Raw genomic sequence first — 22,908 nt, 5'->3', positions numbered from 1 at the left:
AAAACACTTGAAGCCTTGGATTGCCCAATAACTTCTGTATAGTTAAACATCATTTTATACTTTATTAGTAACAATAACTATAATTAAATATCTGGCAAATACAACAGGTTAACTATTTAATTATAACCCCCCCCGTCCAGCACTTCAACTCAGACATAAAAAGCACAGGGGGAAAGAGGGGTATAAAAATAATAACTAAAAAGAATAAGAATCTTTGTTTCAGATGGTTGTCTTTTAGCGCACCTTCCTTCAACCTAAGCTTTCAGTTCAAAGTTTCTGCCTTCAACCTGTAATGATTTTCACTGTAGATCCGTTCAAGTTTCTGCAGTTCAGAAATATAGCAGCCATCCAGCTTCTCTGGAGAAAATGAGAGAGAAAGCAAATCCTTTCCTGACCCACTGTTCTTTCGTTGGTTCTCTGAAAATCATCCCACTGGGGTAGGATCCAATTTACCTGTTACCGGGCAGAATGTGGCCTTTTGACCAATTTATTATCCACCAGCCAACCAATCGAACAGAGTCCCACTGATCTCTCGCCAAAAAGTCTAGTTCTGCTGTCCGAAGCCGAGCACAGTGTATTGTCTTGTAACTCTTGAGGTCCCCACCTCCTCCTCTTGCCTTAAAGATATATGTCCACTAAGCATCCATGGATCAAAAATGATAATAGCAAAACAAAATAAATTGGAAGTAAGGGAATCACTAGAGTCCTTACAATAGTTGGAAAACGATTGACATCAAACCAAAGAAAGTGATTTGGATAAGTGACTAAGTACTTGGTCAAAGAGGTAATCTTTTAGAGTAAATTAAAGGGGGAGAGAAAGTGGGCACAGCAGACAGTTTACAAAGTGATATAGTTGGGTTAAGTGAATGGGCAAGTACAGTGTGGGGAAATATAAACTTGTCTACTAACCAGGGGCTCTTTAGCACTGGCTTTGAAAGCAGGCCAGCAGCACGGTTCGATTCCCGTAACAGCCTCCCCGAATAGGTGCCGGAATGTGGCGACTAGGGGTTTTTCACAGTAACTTAATTTGAAGCCTACTCGTGACAATAAGCGATTTTCATTTCATTTCACTTTGGCAGTATAGTATTAAATGGAGTGAGATTACATTACTTGGAGGTACAGGGGGATGTGAATGTCTTGGTACAGAAGTGTCAAAATTAGTATGCAGGCACAGCAAGTGATTAGGAAGGCAGTAAACCATAAGATCCTGGGTGGATACACGGACATTGTTTCCTATTGTGGAGGAGACTAGAACCAGGGACATAGTTAAGAATAAGAGGTCTCCCTTTTAAGACTGAGATCATTCGCTAGTGGAATCCTCCTCAGCAGAAAGCAGTGGAGGCTGGGTCATGGTAGCTTTTGATTGATGAGAGATTTGTGGTTAATGGGGAGCAGACAGGAAAGTGAAATTGAGACCACAACTAGATTAGTCATCTGATTGAATGACAGCAGGCTTAAAGGGCTGAATGACTTACTTGTCATAAATCCTACTTCTCCTAATAGTATAGGGGGGTATTTCCAGATCTTTGTGCTGGATGGATGTAGCCATGGCTGCTACTGGTTTGGAAAGAGAATGGAGCGACAAGGTTGTCAGACCTCCAATGCCTCCAGGTTTACCCTACCCGTCGCCATCCTGATTGGGTACATATCTCAGTTTCTTCATTGTCACTGGGTCATTATCTTGGAATTCCCTACAGAACACCACTTGAAGGATGCCCATCATCACAACAGTTAGTGCAATACAGAAGAAAATCTACTACTACTTCAAATGCAAATGGTTATAGTTATGTCCTTGCTCAGAACAGCCATGTCCTGAAAGCAATTTTTTTGAAAAACAACAAATTTTAATACTTTCGAACCAGCTTTAGGGCAAATAGTGTTTTTGCTTCTACATTGTAAAATGGAGTAAATTGTTCAGCTTCCTTGAGGTTATATGTGAGTAAATGTCTGAGCAGACTTCATCATTTAGAAACAGTGAACTATGCTGTTCTTGTGCTTTTAAAAATAATTCTCCCATTAAGTGAATTTAAAATCATCCCAGGAAGGCCAACCTAAGATAATATAATGCAAAAAGAAAACTACAACGCTTAAACTTTATTTTTGGTTGAGTGGCATGGCGATGACCACATTATTTTTGCCATAATCCTAGTCTAAGAAGGTAGTCCTCTAACTTCTCTTGAATGTCCTTTTGGGGATGGTAGTCCTGTGATGTTACATAAAAAATTCCAGACTATTGACTCCACAGCAGAGAAAGAATGGGGATATATGTATGAGTATAGATAATGAATGAAGTTAAGGGGAATTTTGAGATGACTGTATTCCCACATCATTTCTGCTGTTGTCCTTATTGTGGACGGTGTCGTGTAGTAACCTTGATAGTCTATAGTCTCGTTCCATTAAACAAAAATTATTTTAAGTGACAGGCCCCCAATTGATGGAAGGTCTTGAAGGCATCTAATGTATTTTGGTACTGGTTCGGATGCTAAAGATGCCTAAATTGTGGATTCTCTAATGTAGAAAATCTTAGAGTAAGCTCTTGATGCAATATTTTAGGGAAATATACACTTAGTGTACAAATTGTAAAGCAATGAAATTGTTCATAGGGTAGCATGGTGGTTAGCATAAATGCTTCACGGCTCCAGGGTCCCAGGTTCGATTCCCGGCTGGGTCACTGTCTGTGTGGAGTCTGCACGTCCTCCCTGTGTGTGCATGGGTTTCCTCCGGGTGCTCCGGTTTCCTCCCACAGTCCAAAGATGTGCGGGTTAGGTGGATTGGCCATGCTAAATTGCCCGTAGTGTCCTTAAAAGTAAGGTTAAAGGGGGGGGGGGGGGGGTTGTTGGGTTACGGGTATAGGGTGGATACGTGGGTTTGAGTAGGGTGATCATTGCTCGGCACAACATCGAGGGCCGACGGGCCTGTTCTGTGCTGTACCGTTCTATGTTCTATGTTAAGTGTTCTGTATTGTCATCCTTTATCGTGTACTGAAATGTTGCAGAAAAATGATATTGCGAAGTTACATTCACTTACTACGTGCTATCACATTGAAGTATACTTGGGTTGGACATCTCTACAGAAGAGGTAGTGTCAGTTGGGAATGTGTCCCATCCTTGGGTATATAAATATCGTACTGTTGCATAAGCTGTTCTCTATGTAGGTTCTAGGAAACTGAACAGTTGGGTAAAAAGGTTACATTTTATCGCATAAACCTTTTGATAACGAGTGTTTCCCTTGATACTGTTGCAAAGAAGCTATTGAAATTGTGTTACAACGCAAGTGTGCAGTAATTAAATGTACTGGATGCAGTGCGTGTGTGTATTTATCAAGTGGATTAGTGTATGTACTTTGTTTAGCAGAGGCTATATAATTTGTAACTACCTGAGATTCTGATAAATGGATGTTGGCTTCTGTCACCACCACAGGTGCTCCTTAGGTCAAGTTGTGTTCCACCTGATGGAAAGTGCTGGTTCTATTTGAAAGCTATCCGGGAGCTTGGAAGAAGCAGTCGTCTGTCTGGTCTAAGAACTTCTCACCTGTTCAGTCCTCTGAACTTGTCACTGCTCCAGTTTTTGGTGATGAAGGGAACGTGTTTGTTTTTGACATTGACAGCAAGCTGTTGTGTTGGGGAGTCTCTGGTGCCAGGTTACTTTCTGGTCTTGGAAGCTGTGCATATAGGTAGTCACTAACATTTTAAACCAACTGCAAGGGAAAGCTTGGCCCAGACTCGAAGGGAAGTGCAGGAGCGTACTAAGGAGTTACTGTTTTTCCAAATAAGATGGCCAGATGTGGTATGGCATACTCATTATTATTTTACATGATGTCAAGACAAGTTATAATTGAAATGAGTCTGATCAAACTGTTGCTACTTATGATTTGCTATAAACAAAGATCATTCCCATTTCATACCAGGCCTTCATGGGTGTTTACTGAATCTGTTTGCAAAGATGGAGAAACCATGGGGGGGAGCACAGGCAAAAGGTACAAATATCTAGTTTTGTTTCAAAATGGTACTACTGTTTAAAAACCGGGGCACTCTAATTTATAGCTAGATAGCTGTTGGGACAGTCGCAAAACTGATCACAAAATTCCCGGAGCACGTGAGAATTACGATAATAATCGTTATTAGTGTCACAAGTAAGCTCACATTAACACTGCAATGAAGTTACTGTGAAAAGCCCCTAGTCGCCACAATCCGGTGCCTGTTTGGGTACACAGAGGGAGAATTCAGAATGTCCAATTCACCTAGCAGCATGTCTTTCAGGACTTGTGGGAGGAAACCAGAGCACCTGGAAGAAACTCGTGCAGACACTGGGAGAACGTGCAGACTCAGCACAGACAGTGACCCAAGCTGAAAATCGAACCTGGGTCCCTGGTGCTGTGAAGCAGCAGAGCTAACTACTGTGCCACCCTAATGCTGCTGTACTCCAAGGGAATATCAATGTACTCCAAGCCATTCTCGCCAGCTCTCGAGCTGGCTACATGGGCTGAGATCTGGAAACAGGATTTTGACCCTTTGTGCCAAAAATAGTTTGTTGTGGGGGCAACTCCATGATTGAGAGAATTGGTCCACAATTATGTCATGTACTTGGTGTATTGAATATATGAAGAATACTATCTTTTAAATTTGTGCTCAGGATCTGTGGCTCGTGCTCGGGCTGATTTTGCACGGTGGGCTAGACAGCTGGCTTGTAAACCGGAATGAGGCGGCAGCACAGGTTCAATTCCCGTGCCGACTCATTGGTAAAAGGGCAGTGTTTATTGACTATCCTTAGTTGCTTTGAGGTGGTGGTGTGTTCTTTGTGATTTGAGAGCTGAGTGCTATGTTGGGCCACTTCAGAGGGAACTTAGTAAATCAGATTTTTAAAAGCTTGTGGTCACCCTCACTGCAAATTTTTATTTTTAAACATTTGTATAAACCAGTTGGACAGTAATTGTACCCACTTGCCCATGGCAATACTAAGAGTGCCATCACTGGCGGGGAGATGTAATTGAGAACGGTGACTGGTTTGTATAAACAGTATCCTATTATTGTAAGATGGGGACTGAATTATGTTTGGGTGCCTATGTCCAATTACCCGTCACACTTCACCTGAAGACCATACTTAGTCTTCACTTCATGTGAACTTCGCTAGAGGAAATTAATTGAGTGTTTCAAATAGGCCTATCACTTCAGGTGTGACTCATTGTGATCTAGATAAAGGATGTAAATTAAGAACAACTTTGCTTTGATGCTGAACTTGAAAGTGTAGAAAACAGTGGGGATGATGACAGTTGACTGCATTGGAGCATCGATGGGCTAGCAGAATGGGAAGACACGTGGCAATTGGAATTTAATACAGAGAAATTATATATTTTGGCAAAAGGGGCATAGAGGGACAAAAGTGTTAAGGGGCAAAGGGACCTTGGGTTCATAAATCTTTGAAGTTGGCAGGGTATGCTACGAGTAACTTGTAAATCATGTGGGATCTTGGGCTTAATAAAATAGCAGTATTGAGCATAAAAGCAGGGAGGTTGTACTAAACCTTTTAAAAGTGCCACAACTGGATTATTATGTCCACTTCTGCTCAGCTCACCAAACGTCAGTAACCACGTGGTGGTCCATGAGGGGCTGCAGAGGAGATTTATCCAGCATCGTTCCAGGGATGAATGAGTTTAGCTACAAGGTTAGATGGTGGTAAGTTAGATCTCTTAACCTTGTAGCAAAAGAGATTATGGGGAGATTATAGAGGTGCCCAAGATTGACAAGAAAAGTGGTTTCCATTCATTGACTGGGTACAAGGTCTAGGGGACGTAGACTTTGGAAAAGAGAAGCAGGGGACATGTGAGGGAGAATTTTCACAGCAAGTGGGAATGACCTGGAACTCGCTACATAGGCGAGTGATGGGAGCCGAGACTGATTTCCAAAGAAAATCTGATGGGCTTCTGAGGGAAATAAACTTGCAGGTTCTGTGGGTAAGCAGGGGAAGGGAACTGGATTACTGTATAGCTGACATGGACTCCCCTTATCGCAATGACTCTGACTCTATTGCAAATTGCTGGTGCATTTAATGGAGGTGTGGGGGGAATAATATGGGAATGGGGAGAAACTTTATTAAAAATCCAGTTATTTGGAATGGACAGGCAAGCTACTGTACTTAACAGATCAATAAAAATAACACATGGAGTTTCATAATTGGCTTGTTTCCTTGCGCATTGAATGTGCACCCTCACTTCAGAATAATTTGATGGTACAGGTTTGTCTTTCAATAAAGCAAAACATAGACTAAACATACCAAAATCTGTGGCAGTTTGGATTTCTTCTGCTTCAGCCACTTGCACAGCAAACAAAAATGACAGTTTTGAAATGAGAAGCCAAACTGATGGAATTGTTCCGTTCTTGTATGTAGGCTATCAAAAACTCTGGTTCAACCCTTTTCGGTGTACTGTATTCAGTTCTGGATAGTACCACTCAGGGTATTTAATTGGTCTTGGAGGAGATGCTGCACAAGTTCCACTAAAATTATTTAATGATAGGAGCGGCAAGATTACTCAGTGGTTAGCACTCTCCCTCAGTATGCTGAGGACCTGGGTTTGATCCCAGCCCCAGGTCACCCGCCATGTGAAATTTGCATATTCTCCCGTGTCTGTCGGTCTCACCCCCACGACCCAAAAATAATGTGCAGGGTAGGTGGATTGGCCACGCTAAATTGTCCCTTAATTGGAAAAAAATTAATTGGGAACTCTAAAAATTTTGTAATTATTTCATACTTTTCGCAACGTCATAATGATGGAGACGAGGATTGTATTCCCTTGTCTTACCTTGCGTTTAAATCGGGTATTCCTCTTGAGGTATGATTAGATAGTTACAAAAGTTATTGGGGTGGAGAAAGAAAAATTGTCTGGTGAGTCTCTCAAAAAGAACAAAGGAAATCTGAAACTCTCCCTCAGAAATCTGGGTCTATGTCAGTTGGAAAATTTCAAAACTCTGCTTTTTCATGTATGAAAAAATTCAAATTACTGTGGATGTGGCAAATCTGAAATAAAAATCAATACTGAAGAGGAACTCCATTTGTCAGCAACCATGGACATAAACACAAGTCAGTAACCTTTTTATTGGATTTTTATGTTAGTAAAGGAAGGGTTACAGAACCAAGGCTGATTGTTCAGTAATTGAGTGTTGGTCATTATTAAGCGCTCTGACCCTGTTTAGCAAACTGCGTTCAGTTCTGGGTAGTGTACTTGGGAGTGGAGGTCAACTGTAGCTTAAATGGCAGAACAGCCTGGGGCTGAATGCCTCTTATGTTCCTTCCTGAAATTGCTTTATCCACTGTTCTTCAAGGCCTTTTACACATATGTGAGAAATATGAGAATGACTAGAGCGAGGGTGGGTCCGATCAAGGACAGTAGCGGGAGATTGTGTATTGAGTCTGAAGAGATAGGAGAGGTCTTGAACAAGTACTTTTCTTCAGTATTTACAAATGAGAGGGGCCATATTGTTGGAAAGGGCAGTGTGAAACAGACTGGTAAGCTAGAGGAGATACTTGTTAGGAAGGAAGATGTGTTAGGCATTTTGAAAAACTTGAGGATAGACAAGTCCCCCGGGCCTGACGGGATATATCCAAGGATTCTATGGGAAGCAAGAGATGAAATTGCAGAGCCGTTGGCAATGATCTTTTCGTCCTCACTGTCAACAGGGGTGGTACCAGGGGATTGGAGAGTGACGAATGCCGTGCCCCTGTTCAAAAAAGGAATAGGGATAACCCTGGGAATTACAGGCCAGTTAGTCTTACTTCGGTGGTAGGCAAAGTAATGGAAAGGGTACTGAGGGATAGGATTTCTGAGCATCTGGAAAGACATTGCTTGATTAGGGATAGTCAGCACGGATTTGTGAGGGGTAGGTCTTGCCTTACAAGTCTTATTGAATTCTTTGAGGAGGTGACCAAGCATGTGGATGAAGGTAAAGCAGTAGATGTAGTGTACATGGATTTTAGTAAGGTATTTGATACGGTTCCCCATGGTAGGCTTATGCAGAAAGTAAGGAGGCATGGGATAGTGGGAAATTTGGCCAGTTGGATAACAAACGTGCTAACCGATAGAAGTCAGAGTGGTGGTGGATGGCAAATATTCAGCCTGGAGCCCAGTTACCAGTGGCGTACCGCAGGGATCAGTTCTGGGTCCTCTGCTGTTTTGTGATTTTCATTAATGACTTGGATGAGGGAGTTGAAGGGTGGATCAGTAAATTTGCAGACAATATGAAGATAGGTGGAGTTTTGGATAGTGAGGAGGGCTGTTGTCGGCTGCAAAGAGACATAGATAGGATGCAGAGCTGGGCTGGGAAGTGGCAGATTGAGTTTAACCCTGAACAGTGAGAGATTGTCCATTTTGGAAGGACAAATATGAATGCGGAATACAGGGTTAACGGTAGTGTTCTTGGCAATGTGGAGGAGCAGAGAGATCTTGGGGTCCATGTTCATAGATCTTTGAAAGTTGCCACTCAAGTGGATAGAGCTGTGAAGGAGGCCTATGGTGTGCTAGCGTTCATTAGCAGAGGGATTGAATTTAAGAGCTGTGAGGTGTTGATGCAGCTGTACAAAACCTTAGTAAGGCCACATTTGGAGTACTGTGTCCAGTTCTGGTCACCTCATTTTAGGAAGGATGTGGAAGCTTTGGAAAAGGTGCAAAACAGATTTACCAGGATGTTGCCTGGAATGGAGAGCAGGTCTTGCGAGGAAAGGTTGAGGATGCTAGGCCTTTTCTCATTCGAACGGAGAAGGATGAGGGGTGACTTGACAGAGGTTTATAAGATGATCAGGGGAATAGATAGAGTAGACAGTCAGAGACTTTTTCCCCGGGTGGAACAAACCATTACAAGGGGACATAAATTTAAGGTGAATGGTGGAAGATATAGGGGGGATGTCAGAGGTAGGTTCTTTACCCAGAGAGCAGTGGGGGCATGGAATGCACTGCCAGTGGAAGTAGTTGAGTCGGAAACATTCGGGACCTTCAAGCGGCTATTGGATAGATACATGGATTATGGTAGAATGATGGAGTGTAGATTAATTTGTTCTTAAGTGCAGCATGGTAGCATTGTGGATAGCACAATTGCTTCACAGATCCAGGGGTCCCAGGTTCGATTCCGGCTTGGTTCACTGTCTGCGGAGTCTGCACATCCTCCCCATGTGTGCGTGGGTTTCCTCCGCGTGCTCCAGTTCCTCCCACAGTCCAAAGATGTGCAGGTCAGGTGGATTGGCCATGATAAATTGCCCTTCGTGTCCAAAATTGCCCTTAGTGTTGGGTGAGGTTACTGGGTTATGGGGATAGGGTGGAGGTGTTGACCTTGGGTAGGGTGCTGTTTCCAAGAGCTGGTGCAGACTCGATGTACCGAATGGCCTCCTTCTGCATCGTAAATTCTGTGATCTATGATTAATCTAGGACAGAGGTTCGGCACAACATCATGGGCTGAACGGCCTGTTCTGTGCTGTATTTTTCTATGTTCTATGTTCTCGTCCCCATTTAAATGCCTCCTGTGCTTTTTAAAAAATACATTATATAACCAGATTAAATGCAAAGAATATTTGGAGCTGTCCGTTTTAATGCTCTGTGCCGTCAGGTTTGCCTTTGTATGTCTCTTCCAAATCCACCCACCCATTCTTGGCATCTGAGAACCCAAAGCTGGTTTCTAGCACTACATGTTCTATGCTGTCGTTTGCTGAATGTGCAGAAGAAAATGCATACAAAGTGGCAAAGATAGTGTGGAAACTTGAGGATTGGGACATCTTTAAAACTCAACAGAAATCCACAAAAAAAGCTGTACAGAAAAGTAAGATAGATTATGAGAGTAAACCAGCTCAGAATATAAAAAAAGATAGCAAGTTTTGAAAAATATATATAAAATGAAAGAGTGGCTAAGGTAAATGCTGGTCCTTTGGAGAATGAGAAAGGGGGTTTAATAATGGGAAATGAGGAAGTGGCTGAGGCATGGAACAGGTATTTTGAGTTGGTCTTCACAGTGGAAGTCACAAATAACATGCCAATAATTGATGGCAAGGAGGTTATGGCAAGTGAGCTCCTAGAAACGATCATTATCACTAAGGAGGTAGTGTGATAAAGCTAATGGGCCAAAGAGAGACACATCTCCTGGCCCTGATGGAATGCACCCCAGGGTACTAAAAGAGATGACGGGAAATAGCAAAGGCATTCGTGGTAATTTGCCAAAATTTGCTGGACTTTGGGCGGTTCAGGATGATTGGAAAACAGCAAATGTGACGCCACTGATTAAAACAAGGTGAACAACAGGCGGGTAACCATAGGCTGGTTAACTTCTGTAGTGGGGAAAATGCTTGAAGGAAGAAATAGTGAGACATCTGGGTAGAAATTGTCCCATTGGGCAGATGCAGCATGGGTTAAAGAAAGGCAGATCATTTTTAACTAATTTACTGGGATTGCTTTAAGGACATTATGAGCACGGTGGACAACGGGGAACTAGTGATGTAGTGTATCTGGATTTCCAGTAGGAAGTTGACAAGGTGCCGCACAAAAGGTTGCTGCATAAGATAAAAGTACACGCTGTAATGGGTAATGTACATTGATGGTTAACTAACGGAAAGCTAAGAGTGGGGATAAATGGGTATTTTTCTGGTTTGCAATCAGTGGCTAGTGATGTGCTTCAGGGATCAGTGTTGGGACTGCAGTTATTTACAATTTACATAGATGATTAGAGTTGGAGACCAAGTGTAATGTGTCAAAGTTCGCAGATTACACTAAGGTGAGTGATACAGTCTGCAGAGCGATATAGATAGTTTAAGTTAGTAGGCAAGGGTCTGGCAGATGGAGTACAATAAATGTGAGGTCATCTGTTTTGCTAGGAGTAACAGCAAAATGGACTTTTATGTAATGATAAAAATTGCAGCTTGCTACTGTGCAGAGGGACTTTGGTGGCTTTGTGCCTGAATCACAAAAAGTTGATTTGCAGGTGCAGTAGGTAATTAAGAAGGCAAATTGAATTTTGTCCTTCATTGCTAGAGGGATGGAGATTAAAAACAGGGATGTTATGTTGCAGCTGTATAGTGCGTTGGTGAGGCACACTTGGAGTACTGTGACTACTGTGTCCAGTTTTGGTCGTCTTGAGAAAGGATGTACTGGCACTGGAGGGAATGCAGAGGCGATTCACGAGGTTGATTCCAGAGTTGAGAGGATTAGCTTGTGAGGCGAGCTACTGGGACTATACTCATTGGAATTTAGAAGAATGAGGGGGATCTTATAGAAACAAAATTATGAAGGGAATAGATAAGGTGGAAGCAGGGAGGCTGTTTCTGTTGGCGGGTGAAACTAGAATTAGGGCATAGACTCAAAATAAGGGGGAGCAGATTTAGAACTGAGTTGAGGAGGAACTTCTTCACCCAAAGGGTTGTGAATCTGTGGAATTCCCTGTCCAGTGAAGTAGTTGAGGCTACCTCGGTGAATGTTTTTACGGCAAATATAGATAGGTTTTTGAACAGTAAAGGAATTGAGGGTTATGGTGAGTGGGCTGGTAAGTTGAGCCGAGTTTACAAAAATATCAGCCATAATCTTATTGAATGGCGGAGCAGAGTAGAGTGGCCTGCCGCTGCTCCTAGTTCTTATGCAAGTGTTGTAAATTTCTGAAATGTCCATTCCTAGGGCTCCGCGCTGCCTCCAACGTGCCTTGTTCATCATCTCCTATTGATCCTGGCTTTAATGATGAGAAATTGATCCTGGGTTTAATGATGAGAAAAATTAACACCTGTTGAAAATATAATCAAAGCCACTGATGCCCATGGAAAAGTAGATATGGAGATTGTGTCCCAGTCCCCAAAATCCACTTTGGGTGAAGGGCACCCAAATGACCGAGGAGATGAGACCTGATGATGCATTTTATGTGCTGTGTGACATTGTTGCTCCTGTTACAGAACAATGTAACTTCTGACCCACTAAGATTGACTTAATATATGTAAATGTAAGAAGATGTTTCCACCTGTGAAGAGTTTAAAACTAGGGGCAATCGATATAAGATGGTCACCAACTAAAATAGAGTTTAGGAGAAACCTATTTGTTTGAGTGGTAAGAATATGAAACTCGCTACATGGTAAGGATGAATAGAATTTGATGAGGATGCCACATAAGTCCTTGAGATGGAGCAAAATAAATCCTGTGGAATGACCTGTTACTGCTGTCTGTATGGCGCGCGCGCTCTCTCCCTGGCGCGCGCTTGCTCTCGCTGGCTCTCTCTCTCTCTCTCTCTCTCTCTCTCTCTCTCTCTCTCTCGCTGGCACACTCTCGCTCGCTCTCTCTCTCGCTGGCGCACTCTCTCTCTTGCTGGCGCTCTCTCGCTCTCTCTCTTGCTGGCGCTCTCTCGCTCTCTCTCTTGCTGGCGCTCTCTCGCTCTCTCTCTTGCTGGCGCTCTCTCGCTGGCGCTCTCGCTCTCTCTCTTGCTGGCGCGCTCTCGCTCTCTCTCTCGCTGGCGCGCTCTCGCTCTCTCTCTCGCTGGCGCGCTCTCGCTCTCTCTCTCGCTGGCGCGCTCTCGCTCTCTCTCTCGCTGGCGCTCTCTCTCTCTCTCTCGCTGGCGCTCTCACTCGCGTGTTCTCTCTCTCGCTGGCGCTCGCTCTCTCTGCAAGATGACATTTTGTACCTGTGGCCAGATGTTTTTTTAAAAATTTACTAGTCAGATTGAGTGAGTAAACTTGCTTTTTTCAATGCATGTCATTGGGAAGATTTTGTATATGTAGCTAGTTATTGTTGAGTGAAGAATATGTGAGAGAATATATGATACATTGCTAACTAACTAAAATGAAATTTGATGCTGATTATTACCCCAGCTCTGGAAGGTTTAATTAAAATAACTCAAAGCTACTTAAAGAAACCAGTCTGGCTGTCTTGGTTTAAAATCTAGTAATTGGAAACTCATTGTGTATGCACCTAATCAGTGTGCATATATATATATATTGTGATGTTGTCTTTCCCAGCACGCATATGCATTGGAACTGCTTCACGATCAATTATATGAGGGGGCTAAAGCACTTGATGTAGGATCTGGCAGTGGAATCCTCACTTCCTGCTTCGCACGGATGGTAAGTAGTTTCTTTTACAGGTGCCATATAAGAGTTTTTGGGTGTCTAAATTCCTTTTCAAAAAAAAATTAACTTATTTGTTCATGGGATGTGAGCATCACTGGCAACGTTCATTAGCCATCCCTAATTGCCTTTGAGAAGCTGTTGGTGAGACACTAGATAATGCTATCGGTGACAAATTCCATCTTTTGAGAGTAGACTTCGTGGCCAGATTGGATTTGTCCTGCATTTTGTGGTTTGGACATAGCTGGGAATCTTTCCACATTTTAGGGTAGATGCAAGTGTTTTAGATGTACTCGAACAGCTTGGCTAGGGTTGCAGCTAGTTCTCGTGCCAAGTTGCTGGAATGTTGACTTCCGGTTGCGGCTATGCCTGGGTAGGTCGCACGTTCGGCAGCTCCTGCCGAAAACTGACTTTTGGGCCCTTTTAAGGAGCCCCAGCGGCACTTGGTTGACGATTCCCGGTGTGGGAAGACGGCAGTAAGTCCCCCCAGCACTGTATGGAGTGGACCAGGAGCGGTGCAGTCAAAAAAGGGCATTAGAGAAGAGAGGAGAACGGGTGCAAAAAAGCGAGATGGCGGCGGGCGGAGACCAGACAGCGTGGGCTCAATGGTCGCGGGAGCAGCAAGAGTTTCTAAGAAGCTGCTTTGCGGAATTGAAGGCAGAGATGTTGGCCCCGATGAAGTCATTGATAGAAAGGCTGGTAGAGACCCAGAAGATGCAGGGGACAGCGAATAAAGAGGTGCAGCAGAAGGCCTCTGATAACAAAGACAAGGTCCTGGGCCTGGCAGTGAAGGTGGAGGCGCACGAGGCGCTCCATAAAAAGTGGCAGGAGAAATTCGAGGATCTGTAGAACAGGTTGACAAGGAAGAATTTGTGGACTCTGTGTCTCCCTGAAGGTGCGGAGGGGTCGGATGCTGGGGCGTATGTAGCCACGATGCTGAGTACGCTAATGGGCAGGGGCCTCCCGAGGCCCTTGGAGCTGGATGGGGCGCACAGAGTCCTGGCAAGGAGACCAAGGGCGAATGAGCCGCTGAGAGCTGTGGTGGTGAGGTTTCACCGTTACACCGACAGGGAGTGCGTCTTGAGATGGGCGAAGAAGGAGCGGAGCAGCAGGTGGGAAAATGCTGAAATTCGCATTTACCAGGGCTGGAGTGCAGAGCTGGCCAAGAAGAGGGCAGGATTCAATCGGGCCAAGGCGGTTCACCACGGAAAGGGGGTGAACTTTGAGCCCGCACGACTGTGGGTCACTTATCAGGACCGACACCACTATTTTGATCCGCCAGACGAGGCGTGGACCTTTATCAAAAATGAGAAGCTGGACTCAAATTAGTGGTCTGTAGCATGTTTTGGGGGATGTTGTGGAGTGGGAGAGGGTGATATTTGTGTTTCTTTTTTTTCTGTGCAGGCGCTGATCTGGGAGGGGTTGTTCCCTGCGTTCGGTGGGGGGAGAAGGGGCCGGGAACCCTGGACCTCTGGGGATGGGGGTAAGGTTGTAGGAGAATGGAGCTACGCCATAGAGGGCGGGGTCAACCCGGACTGGGAGCGCGGGTTTTCTTTTCCCGTGGAAAGAAAGGGGGCGGGGCCGGATGCAGGGAGGTGGTATTGAATTGGAGTCCACATTGGTTTGCAGGGAGTGTGGAGGGGGGGGGGGGGACTTGGGTTTTAGGAGGGAATTCTGCGGGGATCAATGGCAGAGGCGGGAGCGGCCGGGGTCAGCAGGAGTCAGCTGACTTACGGGAGTGCAAGTGTTTGGGGGGGGGGGAAGTAGGGCGGGGGGGGGGGGAAGGGAAGTACGGAGGGGTGAAGCAATTGCTTGGCCGGGGGAGGGTGTGGGGGGGTTACTGGTTTGCTGCTGTATTGACCGAGGGGGAGCTGGAGATAGTCCCCCGATCCGGCTGATCACGTGGAATGTGAGAGGCCTAAATGGGCCGGTCCAGAGGGCCCGGGTGTTTGCGCATTTGAAGGGACTAAAGGCAGACATAGCCATGTTACAGGAGACGCACCTGAAAGTTGCGGATCAGACCAGGCTGAGGAAGGGATGGGTAGGGCATGTCTTTCACTCCGGGTTGGACGAGAAGAACAGGGGGGTCGCAATCTTGGTGAGCAAGCGGGTGACTTTCGAGGCGGCGGCTATTATGGTGGATAAAGGGGTATGTGATGGTAAGTGGTAGGCTGCAGGGGACCCGGGTGGTGCTGGTGAATGTATATGCCCCAAACTGGGATGATGCAGGGTTCATGAAGTGGATGCTAAGTCGGACCCCGGATTTGGAGGTGGGGAACCTAACTATGGGGGGGGGGATTTCAACACTGAATTGGACCCGGCAATGGATCGGTCTAGGTCGAGGTCGGGTAAGAGGCCAGCTGCGGCCAAGGTTCTGAGGGGGTTTATGGATCAGATGGGGGAGTGCATCCGTGGAGGTTTGCTAGGCCAAGGGTGAGGGAGCTCTCCTCCTTTTTCCACGTGCACGAGGCCTATTCATGGATAGACTTTTTTGTGGTGAGCAGGGCACTGATCCCGAGAGCAGAGGGGACGGAGTACTCGGCCATCGCGATTTTGGATCCCGCCCCGCATTGGGTGGAACTGGAGTTGGGAGAAGAGAGGGGGGCCAGCGCCCATTGTGGCACTTGGACGTGGGATTATTGGCGGATGAGGAGGTCTGTTGGCGGGTCCGGGGGTATATACAGAGGTATATGGAGGCCAATGACAATGGGGAGGTCTCGGTGAGTGTGGTGTGGGAGGCGTGGAATGCGGTGGTTAGAGGGGCGCTGATCTCCATCAGGGCTCACAGAGAGGAGGGAGAGGGATAGATTGGCAGGGGAGATACTTAGGGTGGATAGGAGATGTGCGGAATCCCCCGAGGAGAGGTTGTTGAAGGAGCGCCGGAGCCTCCAAACGGAGTTTGACTTGTTGACGACGGGGAAAGCTGAGGCCCAGTGGAGGAAGGCACAAGGAGCAGCGTATGAATATGGGAAGAAGGCGAGTCGTATGCTGGTGCAACAGCTGCGGAAGAAGAAGGAGGCGGCTAGGGAAATTGGGGTCGTCTCCCCCCCCCCCCCCCCCCCCTCCCGGAGGGGGGGATGCGGTGGTTCCTGGACCAATTGAGGTTTCCAAGGGTGGAGGATGAGCAGGTAGAAGATTTGGGGGCCCCGATTGGGATGGAGGAGCTGGTTAAGGGGTTGGGGAGTATGCAGGCAGGCAAGGCCCCGGGACCGGATGGGTTCCCGATTCCCGGGGGGGGGGGGGGGGGGGGGAAGAGAAGCACCGCGTCTCACTATATGCGGATGATTTGCTTTTGTATGTTACGGACCCGGTATAGGGGATGGGGGAGGTTATGCAGACCCTCGGGGAGTTTGGAGACTTCTCGGGGTATATGTTGAGAAGAGCGAGCTCTTTGTGCTGCATGCGCGGGGACAGGAAAAGAGGTTTGAGGAGCTGCAGCTCTAGATGGTGGAGAGGAGGTTTCGGTATTTGGGTATTCAGGTGGCCAAGAGCTGGGGGGGGGGGGTCTTGCATAGGCTCAATCTGGCGCCGTTGGTGGACTAGATGGAGGAGGACTTTAAGAGGTGGGACATGCTTCCTCTCTCCCTTGCAGTCTGTCAAGATGACGGTCCTCCCTAGGTTTTTGTTTGTGTTTCAGTGCCTGCCAATCCTCATCCCTAAAGCCTTTTTCAAGCATGTCAGCAAGAGTATCGAGGGATTTGTGTGGGCCAATAAGACCCCAAGGATTAAACGACTGTTCTTGGAGCGCAACCGGGAGGGGGAGGGGAAGAGTTAAATAATGGGAAGGCGGGATGTGGTGGGTCGCTGGAATCGGGGGGGGGGTTAGCGCTGCCGAATCTGTGTAGCTACTACTGGGCAGAAAACGGGTCGATGAGGCAGCGTCTTGTGTAGGTGCTTGCCTGGGGCCACTGGTGACGGCACCGTTGCCGCTTCCACCGACGCGGTATACCACGAGCCCGGTGGTGACGCTGACGATTTGGGGGCAATGGAGGTGGCACGGGGGGAGACGGGGGCCTCAGTTTGGTCCCCGATACGGAATAATCATAGGTTTGCCCTGGGCAGGATAGATGGTGTGTTCCGAAGCTGGCACCGGGCAGGAATTGGAAGGCTGGGGAATCTATTCATTGACGGGACTTTTACCAGCTTAAAGGCACTGGAGGAGAAATTCGGGCTACCTCTGAGAAATGCCTTCAGGTACATGCAGGTTCGGGCGTTTGTCAGGAAGCCGGTAGGAGAATTTCCATTGCTGCCAGCCCGAAGGATACAGGACAGGGTGATTTCGGGTGTGTGGGTCGGAGAGGGTAAGATCTCGGAGATCTACCAGGAGGTGGAGGAAGCCTCGGTGGAGGAGTTGAAGGGCAAATAGGAGGAGGAGCTGGATGAGGGCCTGTGGGCTGACGCCCTGGGAAGGGTCAATTCCTCCTCATCTTGCACCAGGCTCAGCCTGATCCAGTTTAAAGTGTTACACAGGGCGCATATGACAGGGGCGAGGATGAGTAAGTTTTTTGGGGTGGAGGACAGATGTGTGAGGTGTTCGGGGAGCCGAGCAAACCACACCCATATGTTCTGGGCGTGCCCAGCGCTTGCGGAGTTCTGGAAGGGCTTTGCAAAGGTCATGTCCAAGGTCTTGGACACTCGGGTAAGACAGAGTTTGGGGATAGCGATATTTGGGGTATCGGAGGATCCGGGAGTGCAGGAGTCGAAAGAGGCCGGAGTTCTGGCCTTTGCCTCCTTGGTAGCGCGGAGAAGGCTCTTGTTATTGCGAAGCCCCCAAGTGTGGAGGCTTGGATCAATGACATGGCGGGGTTTCTTAGGTTGGAGAAGATAAAGTTTGCCTTGCGAGGGTCCTTGCAGGGGTTCTCCGGGCGGTTGCAACCGTTCCTTGGCTTTCTTGCGGAACGTTAGGTGGAGGTCAACAGCAGCAGCAACCCGGGGGGGTGGGCTGGTTTCAGTTTCATTTTGAAAGGGGCGCTCGTCCTATTTTGTTTTGAGTTGGGTGTTAATTTGCTGAACTGTTTATCGTTTAGAGGGTTAAGTTCTGTTTGGTGGCATGTTGCCCCTTTCTCTTTGTATTATTTTCCTTTTTGGAGTGTTCTGTAAAACCTTTTGAAGAACTTTGAATAAATACATTTTTTTAAAAAAGTTGCTGGAATGTTGCAAGGCCCGTAGTCTTTCAGAGCCTTCAGCTGTTTGTCGACGTCACACTTGAGTGAATTGAATTGTCTGAAGACTGGCATCTGCGATGCAGGGGAGCTCAGAGGAAGACCAGATGAATCACCCACTCTGAATTCTGGTTGATGGTTGCAAATGTTTCCGGTTGGGTTTCTGCTTGGCTCACTCATTCTAGAGGAATATGAAACTTCTTACTTTGTTTAGTTGTTCATCACTAATCATGACTGGACGTGGCAGGAGAGCAGAACTTTGAACTATTGTGTTGATTGTTGGGTGTCTTAGCAGTGTTCATAACACACTGCTGTCCAGTGTGCATGTCGTCCTGTGTTGGAGTTTCACTGTGATCTTTCAGAAATCCTGTAGAAGATTGCTTACTGGAGGGGCAGGGTGGTGTATGATCCCTTTGGTCGCTCCTCCTATTGTCCAGTGACTATTGTTGTGAGAGTTTATGATGGGGTTACTGCTCAGTTAATTGGTGCAGCTAACTTGGCATTTACATTATGCATTAAGGGGAGAAGTTGCTGAGCCTCTTAAACAATAGCTCGGATATTGCTGAGTTAGAGTATGGGTCGAGGAAGAAATTCAAGCTTTTAAAAATAGTACGTCACAGAGTATGACTCAGCATGTTATGTATAAATTAACGAATAGAGCGATGAAAACAGACAGTGGTGAATTTGAAATACAAGATCAGTGGTCTAATGGTTTGAACCCAAATTAATGCTGCTACTTTTAATCGGCTTACTCCAAGATAAACTTTGCTTTCTTCTGGTACTGCTTTGAACCATGTACTTTGAACAGTGAGCGATTGGGACCTTGGGAAAAGAGAAGGTCTGAATGACTGGACATGTCAGGAGTTTTCTCAGCTGAGCCAAGTGGAATGTGTACACAATTTGGGCAATCTCTGGCCCTTTTCTCAAGAGTAGGTTTTTGGGGAGTGTGCAAGTGGACAGCAGTGAGGATGTTATTAAAAGAAAAATGCATCTCTTTCAGGATGCTGCTGTTTATATTAAATGTTACCTGTTACACATATGTATAGTGCTATTGTAAAATCTGCAATAATCTCTGTTTTCCAGTTCCACCCTAATGGAATAACTGGCTCACATGCCCATTTTATCTCCAACTAGTATTGTCATTTCTTGACCTGGTAGCTCCTCATTGATTGATCTATTTATTGTCACATGTACCGAAGTACAGTGAAAATTATTTTTCCGCGGCCAAGGGAACGGACACAGTACGTACCTAGTAGACAAAAACAATAATCAAAAAAGTACATCAACAAACGGTGATTGGTTACAGTGCGGAACAAGGGCCAAACAAAGCAAAACATGAGCAAGAGCGGCATAGGGCATTGTGAATAGTGTTCTTACAGGGAACAGATCAGTCCGAGGGAGAGTCATTGAGGAGTCTAGTAGCTGTGGGGAAGAAGCTGTTCCTATGTCTGGATGTGCGGGTCTTCAAACTTCTGTACCTTCTGCCTGATGACAGTCTGGAAGAATGCAAAGCCTGGGTGGGAGGGATGCTGTCTGCCTTCCTGAGGCAGTGGGATGTGTAGACAGAATCAATGTGAGGGTGGCAAGTTTGTGTGATGCATTGGGCTGAGTTCACCACACCCTGCAGTTTCTTGCGATCTTGGACCGAGCAGTAGTTATACCAAGCTGTGATGCAGCCGGATAGGATGCTCGCTTATAACACAGCTGTAGAAGTTGAGTCGCTGCAGACATGCCAAATTTTTTAAGCTTCCGTAGCAAGCCATTGATGTAGATTTTGGGGGTCCGGGGGGGGGGGGGGGGGCATGCTACGCTTCCTGAAGTCGATGATCCTAATGCATTTATGGAACACAGTATAATCACAGCAGTGGGAGAGTTTGGTTTCTATCATGGAAGTAAGATTTTTTCAGTAAAAATGGTAGGCAGAGTAGGGTTACTTAAACAGAATATTTTCTTTCTCTTGGACTTTTCTGCTTTGAGTGAAATATTTGCATTCATTGCTCTGAGACACTTGGTAGGGCATGACCTCTTGTGACTTTTCATTATGGTTTTCATTTTTCAGCCCAACCCTTCCAGCACTTAATTTGAACATTTTGCAGAGAGGAAAGCAATGTTCAGTAGTTATACAAAGCTCCCTTCTTTCAATCCAGGTCGGTCCAAGTGGAAGCGTGGTGGGAATTGAGCATATTAAGGAACTGGTAAATGACTCCATAAATAATGTTAAGAAAGATGATCCATCTTTACTTTCATCAGGAAGAATAAAGTTTTTAGGTGAGTGAGCCACTTTTTGTGCAAATGTAGAGGATTGGCCCAAAGTTACTTGCATTCTGTTTTTGTGTTAACTGTCCAGCACCTGCTCTCTAATTTGTTCTGTTTAATCTGGAATCATGGATAAAACCTAACCCTTTTTTTAAAGGTAGCCTTACTAATGGGGACATATAAAATTTGCGTTTCTCGTTTTGGAATCATAAATCTTCTAGCAATTGACTATAATCGGTGGGGATCTGTTTGTTCACAGTGGGTGATGGGCGACAGGGATATCCGGAGGAAGCGCCATTCGATGCCATCCATGTTGGGGCTGCAGCAAGTACGGTACCACAGGCGGTAAGTCATTTTCAAACCAAACCATAAGCTGGAGAATCATTCACTTTCATTGCAGGCCTTTGTATTTATTCAGAGTTTTGACCAAATTGAACTAACTGGTTGTAATAAGTATAGAGCCATCAGTGCCAAAAAGAGACCAATTCTATTTTTGATATCCTTTCAGGCTGTGAAATTTCCAAACCACCTGCATATATGAAAGTCCTTAGCTTGAAGTAAATATGCTTTGCTGGAGGCATTGGTTCTTTTAAGTTGAGATCCCTGGGTATCTACAAATACCTTTTCACTAACATAGTGAACATCAGTAATTGATGTTGCAAGGATCCACAGTTGAGCTCAAATCTGTCCTCGCCTGACGCTCTCAGGTTGCATTTCCAATATTAATCATGTTCACCTTACTGTTAATGTAGCTGTAATTGGATTACAAAATAAATGCAGAGAACTGAACAAATCCAGTTTGGTTCTTAAAAAGTATTCAGGCCAATGCGTATGCTTCTTGTAGAGGCACTAAACAAATGTTTTGTTAGCTTCGCTTGGGCTATGTTTCCTTGCTTGTGAGGCTATGGAATAAGTTACTTCCGAAAGTTGCTGGAGAGAATAGTATAAGTAATGTGTTGAAGACAATAAGATGCAACCATGGAGTGAGAAGAAACCGAAGTGTATGGTGTAGAGGTAGGCTTGGTCGATCAAAGAAAATGGATTTGGCTGATGTTGTGGCTTGATTTTACCTAATACTTCACGTAAAACTGGCTAAACCAGGAAAGGTTTTCTGCAGGGCGGCCTGCTGATTTGGTGGAAACCGTAATTTCATGCTGCAGCATTTCATAGAATCCCCACAGTGCAGGAGGAGGCCAGTCAGTCCATTGAATCTGCACTGACCCTTCGAAAGAGCGCCCAATCCCCCGCCCTACTCCTGCAACCCCACCCTAAGGGGCCATTTAGCATGGCAAACCACCTAACCTGCACATCTTGGGACTGTGGGAGTAAATCAGAGTATCCGGAGGAAGCCCATGCAGTCACAGGGAGAATGTGCAAATTTCACAAAACAAGTCGCCCGAGATCGAATCGAACCCGGGTCCCTGGCATGGTGAGGAAGCAGTGCTAACCACTGTGCCGCCCCTTTATTTCAACAGAAGTTGGTATCACCTTAGCATCCTACACTTAACTTCTTGCCTGAAACCTTTGCAGTGAGGGTGACAGAAACTTCATGACTATCATTTGAATCCTACTGACTCAGCAAGCTTGACACTGAGTCTAGGGGCTAATCCATGTGAACAAAATGTCAGCTTATTTTTACAAAGCACTGATTAGCCTTTAATGTATCTGTTTAACTGCTCCAAACTGAGGCCTCCATTCTGCTTCACTATGACAGCAGTTTTATTAGCTGGTATTTTAAATTCAGCTGCAGATTTTGAGGACCCATTTTGCTGGCTGATATGAGGAGGCAGACAGGGTCTTGTGCATAACCCAATCAATGCTGTTATTGTTTCTCAGTGAGTTAGTACTATGCTGTGCACTTTAACTTGCAAGATGCAGGCAACGTTAAATCTATATCTGAAACAAGTAGGGGGAAAAATGTATTTGTATTGCACCTTTCACAACCATGAGACATTGCAAAGCATTTGCAGTGTTACTTGATGGCGTTTTGCAGTGTTCGACTTAGTAAACTCATCTATTTGTCTTGTAAGTTGATGTGATGTATATGGAAACAGTATTCTTGGCCTGTGCTGTGTCTTTAATCCAAATTCAGGAAGTAGTGCTTCTTGGTGATGTGTTTTATTCATTCATATTCTCTCTTGTTCCTTCACTGTCTCCTCTTCCTTCTCCAGCTGCTAGACCAGTTGAAGCCAGGTGGGAGGATGATTTTGCCAGTAGGCCCTCCGGGTGGAAACCAGATGTTGGAGCAACATGACAAACTAGCGAATGGCAGCACCAGTATGAAGCCCCTGATGGGAGTGATCTATGTGCCTTTAACAGATCAAGAAAAGCAAGTGCCAAGGTGGAAGTGACTCTACACAATCTTCCTCGGAAACAAGGTGAAGTGGTGTGGATTGGAGCACGCTGCAGTGATTTGCCTGGCTGCT

At 45.7% G+C, this 22,908-nt stretch overlaps 1 protein-coding gene across 3 annotated transcripts in view; it reads left to right on the top strand.

The window, feature by feature from the left end:
- Nucleotides 1-22,908, top strand: part of pcmt (protein-L-isoaspartate (D-aspartate) O-methyltransferase) — a 51,714-nt gene that overhangs the window by 14,967 nt on the left and 13,839 nt on the right. For 2 of the 3 annotated variants that reach the window (XM_038805046.1, XM_038805064.1), the window contains exons 4-7: nucleotides 12,957-13,061; nucleotides 20,374-20,494; nucleotides 20,742-20,827; nucleotides 22,654-22,860. In XM_038805046.1, coding sequence (XP_038660974.1) covers nucleotides 12,957-13,061; nucleotides 20,374-20,494; nucleotides 20,742-20,827; nucleotides 22,654-22,833 — 492 coding nt within the window. In that variant the 3' untranslated portion in view covers nucleotides 22,834-22,860. The remainder of the gene's footprint in view (nucleotides 1-12,956; nucleotides 13,062-20,373; nucleotides 20,495-20,741; nucleotides 20,828-22,653; nucleotides 22,861-22,908) is intronic. The other variant, XM_038805056.1, reaches the window with a different exon arrangement.

The sequence above is a fragment of the Scyliorhinus canicula genome, chromosome 1 (genome assembly GCF_902713615.1).
Source record: "Scyliorhinus canicula chromosome 1, sScyCan1.1, whole genome shotgun sequence".
Classification (NCBI taxonomy): domain Eukaryota; kingdom Metazoa; phylum Chordata; class Chondrichthyes; order Carcharhiniformes; family Scyliorhinidae; genus Scyliorhinus; species Scyliorhinus canicula.
The sequence above is the reverse complement of the archived record's forward strand: the minus strand, read 5'-3'. Positions and strand labels throughout refer to the sequence as shown.